At 35.1% G+C, this 9,203-nt stretch overlaps 1 protein-coding gene across 1 annotated transcript; it reads right to left on the bottom strand.

The window, feature by feature from the left end:
• Positions 1-4,062: 4,062 nt before the first annotated feature.
• LOC128226752 (heat shock 70 kDa protein 12B-like) lies at positions 4,063-8,334 on the bottom strand. Its single transcript, XM_052936782.1, has 6 exons — positions 8,199-8,334; positions 7,856-8,019; positions 6,346-6,511; positions 5,992-6,216; positions 5,707-5,860; positions 4,063-5,439 (listed from the first exon to the last, which is right to left on the bottom strand). Exons 2-6 carry the CDS (start codon positions 8,008-8,010, stop codon positions 4,358-4,360), a joined length of 1,782 nt encoding a protein of 593 aa, XP_052792742.1. The 5' UTR covers positions 8,011-8,019; positions 8,199-8,334; the 3' UTR covers positions 4,063-4,357.
• Positions 8,335-9,203: the final 869 nt, after the last annotated feature.

The following is a 9,203-nucleotide window of genomic DNA, read 5'->3' as shown; positions in this document are numbered from 1 at the left end:
GAAACTACATATTATATTTATTCATGTCAATATGCTTTATCAATACTTGGGTTGTACTTAACGCACCTGATATTTGTTTTGCTATTTTAGTAACTCGTTTTAAAGGCGATTCAGTAATTTGGATGTAAATTATTTCTAGACAAACGTACGACTCGCGAACGTAGTAGAAGCAATCTAAAAATGCTATAACTTTACGAACGTGGCTGTTTTTCAGGCAAAACGAATAAATCAAGAGCCTTCATTAATTTGTCCTCAATATAAGAGATCCTTTACATCAGAAGGAGAGGTAATGTACGTTATGCATTGCAACTTAAACAAGTATACCGAGAGGCGATATAATACGCCGTCATCAGTGCACGTTGGTAATCAAAAATACCAAGAAGACGACCTTTGATGCAAGACATCAGAGACGCGACTGAAAAGGTTTAAATGTGAATATATACTTTATCATAATTCGAATGAAGGTGGCATAAGTTCAATATGGTGGCATATAACTGCCGTAAGATAACCTGTTAAAGTTCGCGAATTGTTTCGTGATTACCACTTAATTTTCGCGATTGCTTAAAACATCGTTATACAAAGCTACTTTCCCTTGTCTGCCCGCACGATCATGACTGCTTTCATTGACAAGTATGTAACTTGGTTATTTTTTTACCATTGACTTCTATGATATTTGTAAATTTCATGCAAAGCACTTTCAGTTACTAGAATTTTATTACTTATTTTAAAAGTAATCAACATAAACGGTTACATTTCCACAATGTTATGATGATTATCATTAAATGATTGTTGAGGTAAAATTTTAAATCAGTCCCTCTGTAAAATAGTGTCTGTTTGCAGTAACCCAAACAACAAAAACTTGACTTAATTTAAATTATGTCCCTTGAATTGGCAAAAAGCCTTTCACTGTAGATTGTTTTAATTCTGCTAGGTTTTTGTTTCGTCTCATTTCGTGCTTGTCTGTTGATTAAACCAAAAAGTAAGTTGGGAAAAAATACACTTTACAACGATTGTGAAGAAAGTCATGACAACTTATTCTTAGTCACACTCGTTGGCACGATGTTGAGCAAAAGTGTGGTCTTGTGTTGTGGGATAAACCGGAGTACCTGGAGAAAACCCACTTGTCCGGCTTGGTGACTTCTTACCAAACTCACATGCACCCAGGTTGGAAATTGAACCCCGGTTGCCTTGGTGAAAAGCGAGTGCGCTAACCGGACAACCAAAAGTTAAGTTGTTGTCGAAGATTTGTGAAGCAAGGCCCATAACTCTGCCTTCTTGCGCTATGCCCTTTGTATTACAATTTGTTTCGGCAAAAAACTGATGGCTTTAACTCCAAAATTGTTCATGATATTCAAATTAAACTTGGTGCACATGTTGCCACAAACAAAATGTTCATAAATAGGAAGGCCCATTACTTTAACTTTTAAGATGCACTCTTACTCTCAAATAAGATTTACCACATCAATAATTTTGTTTTAACATTCCAAAAGGATGAATATATGATGAAAGCAATGGTTTTCATGAAGGATATCGAGTTTTATTTGAAAGAACGGACACCTTGTCTTGGACTTTAAATGAGAAATGCAAGTGACCTTGTCTTGGACTTAAAATGAGGAATGCAAGTGACCTTGTCTTGGACTTAAAATGAAAAATACAGGTTACTCGGTCTGGATAATCTTGGACTATGATTTGCAAAAATACATTGAAACAGTTGTTTAATTTAATTGTTTAATTTTAATTCTTGTTTGAAGCTTTTGAAATCCTGGTAAATGCTTTGAACCACAATTGTGCATGCCAGCATATACTCATAGTAATATGAGAAAGATAATATGTATTTTATGTCCGTTGTGTAACATTAGAATGCATAATATTTGAAAGAGTTCATGAAATTTGAAATATTTTTGCAGTAATTGTTAGATATGTGAATGCGTTACATAAAATAAATAAACACACTTATAATGCGGGTCTTTATTGTTTTATCTGTATGTTTAATTAATGTGATATACTATCTTACCTCTTTTATTTGGTGACCTGTCTGATCACTGACCTAGACTGAGTGACCCGTAAAAAACGGAACACTCCCGGAATCTGTTCCACATTGCGATAATATTTTCTGTTAAGTCTGGTTCCCTGCTTGCTGATATTCCATACCGATAACGATAGTGTTAGGGGAAGGAACTCCAGACTATTTTCCGTTGTGTTAAACACTGGTATCTTTATTTTATTGTGTTTACTTTTTGTTTTCATGGTATTTTTAAATTTAAAACTATGTTATTTCTTTTAGATCACTCACAAAGATAAACGGTTACAATTTGCTTACTGTATCATTAAATGCAGCTTCCCTGTTAATAATGGAGCCCCCGTTTTAGTAAACACAATAACAAAGGGATGACGTCATCCTAGCCTCATCGGGTGTAAGCAGAGGTTCCTGTCTGTCTGAGCTCGACTTTTCGAAGAATAAAGAGGCTTTACTACTCGCGTTGGCGTCGGCGTCGGGTCAAAGTTCAAGAGAAAGTATGTATTTTTACTTATAACTCACACTACCCTTCATTCAATTCACTCAATACGTCAGACAGTTGTTTAGGACCATCGCTCAATGAGGTAACATAACTCCAATTTATCCTAAATACTAATTATGGTTTTAAATTGACTAAGGAAATTATATAAAATTTTAGTGCACATTGTGTTGTGTTTAAGTTTTAGAGCAAGCTGGGATTTTATGGGTAACTTCTATACCCTTCATTTAATTGACTAAACACTTCACACACTCATTAGTGAGAATCTTACAATTTACAAAACAAACCTTAATGCAAATAATGGTCATTGATTTACTTTTTTTACTTTTTTATCTTATTTTTTGCTTTTAATAGGCACATTTTTACATTAAAAATCACGTGCATTGTTGTTTGGACAGGCCGGCGGGAGAGCGGCCTCTAACTCACCTTTGGTATCGAATGATTTTAGTCAGGTTTTACATATAGTTACCAACTTTGATATGTAGGAAGAGTATGGAGACCTTTCATGGGCCAAAGTCACTGTAAATGTAGATATAAATGGTCGGTACTGAATAACAGAAGTTAGGGTCGACATATTGCGACCAAACTTGGTATATCAAAAGAGTTTATAGAAACCTTTTATTATATTGTATTTTGTGACCCGGGAGTCATGGTCAAGGTCACTATTACTAAAAATGGCAAGTAATAAATAACGTAAGTTAGGGTTGACATATTGTGAAAAAACTGACCACTAGCGTCAACCTCACAGCTACTAAAATGAATAACCGTTTGGTACTGAATAACTTTAGTGAGTGTTGGCATATTGTGACCAAACTTGGTAAGTAGGAAGACTTTAATGTCGCTGTTACTTAAAATAAGAGAAGAAGAAAAAAAACAGTTGAAACTGATTCTCACAACATTTGCCGAAGTTCTTCTTTCATTCATTGAACATTTAGATGTATCGCATCGCGGCGTTTCTTGTTTATTTATTTTTTAAAGTTTACATTCTATTGCCTTTGACAGGCACATATTACATCATTATTGTTTTCATTTTTAAGACAAAGCGTCGGATATTAGAGCGCACTATCCTTCGACAGCTCTTATTATTGAGTGTCTTAGAATTAACACTTTAAACATGTTCATGGTGAATTAGTGCTTTAAATGATTTGTTTTGAATTCTAATTTAAAGAAAGGCATTTTGAATGGTTGGTGACCTGGTGGATTCACCAGCCGTTTGATTTTAGTGAACAACAGGAGGTCACAGAGTTACCGTTGGTGTCCTGCCCTGCTCAGTAGAAGAAATAGTGTGCAACTAAGTCACTTTTCACTTCATTAATCTATGAATTTTTATAAAATATAACAAAAAGGTCACACAAAAAACTCTTAAATCTGTAGAGTTTATAAAGGGCTGTGTTCAAATTGGCTATATTACGGTTTGACCCCACCATGTTCCATCACGTCTAAGAGTGTTGAAAATCCATAAGTGACATGAGCAAGAAGTGATGACTCTTTCAAGTCAAATCTTGATACTAAAAGAGATGATGAAATTGAGTAGGACACAAAGAGATCAGAGAACATTTTCAATTCAAATTAATATACACGCATACAGGTGGCAACTCATCTCATGAAAATGACAACTAATTTAATTTATTAAATCAATTGAGTGGTAAATTGTGGCCGCAAAACGCAACAAAACGAGCATAAAATTCCATCGGACGGATTTCTTCAATAAAGCATTAATAAATGTACCCGTGTCTGGTGTTCGGCAGATTAAACATAACATCATAAAAATGACTTCTTGCAGTTGCTTCCTTGCGTTGTTGGGATTCGTCAGGTATTGAGAACAGTCTCCGGTAACGCATTCAAACCTGTGTTTCCTCGAGGTTAAATGTGACTTCATGTGTAGCACCTCCGTTTACTTTTGCAATGGCCCTAAACTCTGTAGCCCCAAAATAAATCTCCAGTTTCACGCATCTGTCCAAGCCTTTTTCAATGTCAGGTATTGGTACCAACATGGATCCAACCAGAACACAGCCTGGTTCATCGATGAACCTCGGTGGTGTTATTGTGTCGGTTCGGTAGAAGGGGAACTCCATGGCCGTCTGTATGCTTGTTTTCACATAAGATTTGAGACATTTAGTCGGGATGTCGGTCGGGACGGAGTCACCTTTCTTAGCTATGGTCAGAAAAATGTCTTTGCACATTTCTCCATCCTCTGTTGTTTCTTTCTTGCTAACAGGGTGCTTATTTGGGTCAAAATCTTCGTTCCAGTCAAGCCCATATGTGAACTTGCTTATTCTTGACTGGATGATGCTTTCGTCACGGCCATAGATAATTGCCCCTTTCATTATTGCGACGACGGCTTCAGAGGGGATGATAACCGTTTTGTTGGGAAAGGTATCTTTGATTTTCTTTGAAAGCAGCTTGCAATCCGAAAATCCACCAACGCAAAATATTGTCTTCACGTTATACTTCTGACGTAACCGTTCTAGAAGCAGGCCCACGTTGCCAATGATATGTTTAAAAGTGTCCTGAAATAACATTTCAAATCTTTCGTTGGTTATCTTGAGTTTGCCGTTTTTAAAAGTTGACCCAGCTAATATTGCAGTCGGTGCTAAACCCCGCAAACTCATTTTAAAGTCTTCACTGTTTTCTTCCGTGTGGCAATCAATGTAAGCTCTTGGAATCTTCATGTAAACCACATTTGAACTTTCGCTGGGAAATGCAAGTTTCTTTATCTCGAAATCTCTCATCAAATCAAGATATTCGTTTGTACATTCTTTTCGAAATCGCTCAAATGTCGGCGCACCTGAAACTGCTACGAGCGCTTGTTCAAATCTCAGGTTGATGTTTATGCCGCCCCAAGGACCACCGTTTGGATGCATTATTTCCTCAAACTTTCCCTGTCGGTTTATTTTGTGCACCGCTATGTCAACAGTACCACCTGAATGAGAACACATAAACAAATGGTTAAACAATCTTTTAAATATTTGAAAAAAAATCCATGAACAAATCTTGACAAAAAGTGCTAAAGTGTAAACTCTAACCAAATATCACTGGCCTCGTTTAATGTCAAGCAATGCTTGGTTATTTTCATATAATTATTCCATTCGTCCCAACAAAACAAACCAAAACTATATGCAAAATTAGAACGTACATTTATATCTCGGGTTTTACAAATACGCCTCTTATTTGGCCACGTCGTACTTACCACCCATATCCAGTATGAAGTAGCAATCTCCATCAGCCATGGGAAACAGCTCTCTGGACGATGCACTGAGCGTTGGAAGTTTATTGGTGTGCATGTAAACGGCCGCGCACTCGGGTTCCAAAGCAATTCTCAAATGATCGTGAGAGATTCCAGCCTATAAAATCACAGCCCTATCACTTATGCATGAATGCAAACCATGCAATATAAGATATATCTGTACGTGTTATTAGGTTGGTAAGATTGCGCACTAAAGAACACGATTGTGGAAAATAATTTGATTTGTACCTTTTCGGCAGCTTCCCTCATAAATTGCTTTGACCAATCTGACCAAATAGCCGGACATGTAAGCACAAAATAAACATCTTGTTCTCCGACTGCACTTGTGTTGTGAATTGTCTCGTAGGCTCTCTTCTTCATGTATTCAATTGATTTTGCAAATACGTCAACAGCTCTGAATTTCCGTCCTTTCTGGTCTTTGATTTCTCCAAGAAAATTGTTGGACTTGCACTTCTGTAATTCACAAAGTTTTAACCTTTCGCATTTCTTTAATAAGCATATGCATTTCAAAGAGAACGAAATAGTACTTGATACATTATCAGGAACATTGATACAAGCATTTACGCAGTATGACAATCATACCTGGTCTGAATATAACTCCATTTTAAAATGTTTGAAATAGTGGTATTTGCTTTCATCAATGTCTTCATCATCGGCCAACTCTGCAAAACGCGACTCTGCATCGTAACCAAATGCCACAAAGCCTTTGTCAGGACTAAGAAGTAACACTGTTGGAGTTTTACTCATGCTAAAATAAACAAAAAACAATGTGAGAACAAGTCAAGTCAAGTCAATTCAACAGTTTATTGGGTAATTAAAGGTCAGTGGCCCAAAATACATAACATACAAGAAAGGCACGAGTTGTGTCAGGGTAATTAATCGATACAAGCAAAGTGTAAATAAAATTCATGATTACTTCCATTTAACCATTTGTGTTCAGAATGAGATGGTATACATAATAGACTAGTTTTCGTAAATGTTCAGAGTGCCTCAAACTTTATCCAACGGCTTGAGCATTAAGTAACATTGTTTAGGGTATCTATTATAAGAAAGTTATAATAATTTGCAAAAATATCTAATACAATTAGAAAAATAATTTATACATAAAGGCAATCTTCCACATTTACCAAGAAACATACATGTATTAATTAGTGCTTTTATTTACACCAATATGCTTCCTACAGAAATCGTTTTGTACATATTCAATCTTAGGACAGAATGTATAGCCCCAAATCTGGGACCATAACATAGAACAGGTTTAATCATAGTGTCAAACATTTTAAACAGTTCTTTCGTTGGAAAATAACCAAGAGGTTTTTGGAAACGTTTAATAGCAAAAATAGCTTTTCAGCTTGAGCTGCTAGTTTGTCTTGTGCTGGGGTCAATGACAACTGTGGACTAAACAATATACCCATGTATTTATAAACAGATGTTGTTTCTATATTTACGCCACGAAAGAACCGTTGCTCATTATTTTGTAAAGGGCCACCATTTTAAAAACAATTAAGAACATATTACTCGTAGTTCTGTGAAAATAATTAGCTAAGACCAAATATTGCGTAGGACAGAACATGTGAGTTTATCTTAAACTGTTCATACACAATGGCCTTTGTTTATTTATTGAAACTTGCATTTAAGACATCTACACATGGTAATCGGTCCTATTATTAGGCTTATAAATAGAAGGATCACTGTATGAATAACTGAAATAAACTGAAATAGTACGTTTTGAGTTTTATCAACGTATTAACGTACATCCGAATGTTGGTACTTCATCCAACGTATATTTTGTTAGACAGTGTATGATCCTGTTTACAGATATAGGGGTGGCGATTCATTTGGTAAACAATGTGTTACCGCAAAGTATATATCCTACCGAACAATGCGTAAAATTATAAACATTACTGATATGGTAATTCTAGAAATACTGCTTAGGACAGGACTATGACAGTGTTTCAATTACAATTTTCGATTAAAAATCAAAACCTGTGTCTTGCAATTCAATAAGATCCGTCTACCAGAGCCTTTTTAAACACTTTTAGTAAGCAAGTCATATAAAAAAGATAAATCTGATTAAATCGTAGTAAATGACCTTGGACCGCTCCCCGTTGGCCAATAGGGGGTATGAATCTTCTCCGTTTTCTCATCAGCACGGTAGTCGCCTGAGAGTGAGTAGGCATAACCGGAAAAGGTTGTCCCAAAATCTATGGCAACCACTGCCTTCTTGTCGACCCAAGTTGAGCTCATCCTCGTATGCTTTAATAAAACGGAATAAGTTGTTAACTGTTCCTTATAAGTGAATAACAATGTTTCATCAATATTTTCATTTTAACTTAAATAACGAAATACTACGTGAAACAGGAAGTAAAATAATTTCGTTTTGATTTTAATGAATATATTTGTAAAATGTAAAAAAGATTATACTTTACACATACCAGTTAATTTCCATTTTCTAATACGTTACGTATATTATTTCATTTAGAAACTGTTTGAAAATCGTCAGAAATGATAGAGACAATGCTATCAATGTTAAGTTCATAGAGATAACTCAACCTAAATACACGTTCTTTCTAGTGGAAAACGAAACTAAATGTTATATTTATTCATGTCAATATGCCTTATCAATACTTGGGTTGTACTTAACGCACCTGATTTATGTTTTGCTATTTTAGTAACTCGTTTTAAAGGCGATTCAGTAATTTGGATGTAAATTATTACTAGACAAACGTACGACCCGCGAACGTAGTAGAAGCAATCTAAAAAAATTATAACTTTACGAACGTGGCTTTTTTTTCAGGCAAAACGAATAAATCAAAAGCCTTCATAAATTTGTCTTAAATATAAGAGATCAGAGTTTGCGATAACGCATTGTTTAAGACTCTGTTTCATTAAACCATTTATTGTTGAAATTCATAAGTTCTCATCAACATATTTATTCAAAATGTTTTTTTTTATTTGGACACCGAAAGATCAATATTCAAGCACAGTGCTTTCCCTTGAAAATGGGAATTAAGTAAAGCTAATAAATTTTCGTATTGAAGGCGTATTGTTTTATCGGGTTAAAATTTCTTTATAAAACATTCTTATATCGGTGTTTTATCTATTCACAAACATCATAACGATTCCTTTACAGTAGAGTTTAAGGATAGTTGAAAGAAATATGTTATCGTTAAGTATTAACTTTTCTTACTATCTAAAAGTTTTTCCATTGGCACTTGACCATTTGAAATTGTTAACATATGTCCCTATAGACGCGGCCTATTATAATTTAATGAAATGGATATCAACTTAATTGCGATATTACGGTAAAGTTTGGAAGAAAAATGACCAAGGATCGGAAGAAAAAAATAGCAAATAAGTAAGCGCTTAATTTAGTGTTGTAATATTTAGACAATAAGCGCGCCACTGATGATAACTGACGAGCTGGTTTTATACAACAA

This window comes from Mya arenaria, chromosome 3, assembly GCF_026914265.1.
Source record: "Mya arenaria isolate MELC-2E11 chromosome 3, ASM2691426v1".
Classification (NCBI taxonomy): Eukaryota; Metazoa; Mollusca; class Bivalvia; order Myida; family Myidae; genus Mya; species Mya arenaria.
Note: the sequence above shows the minus strand (reverse complement) of the source record. Positions and strands in the feature narration are given on the sequence as shown.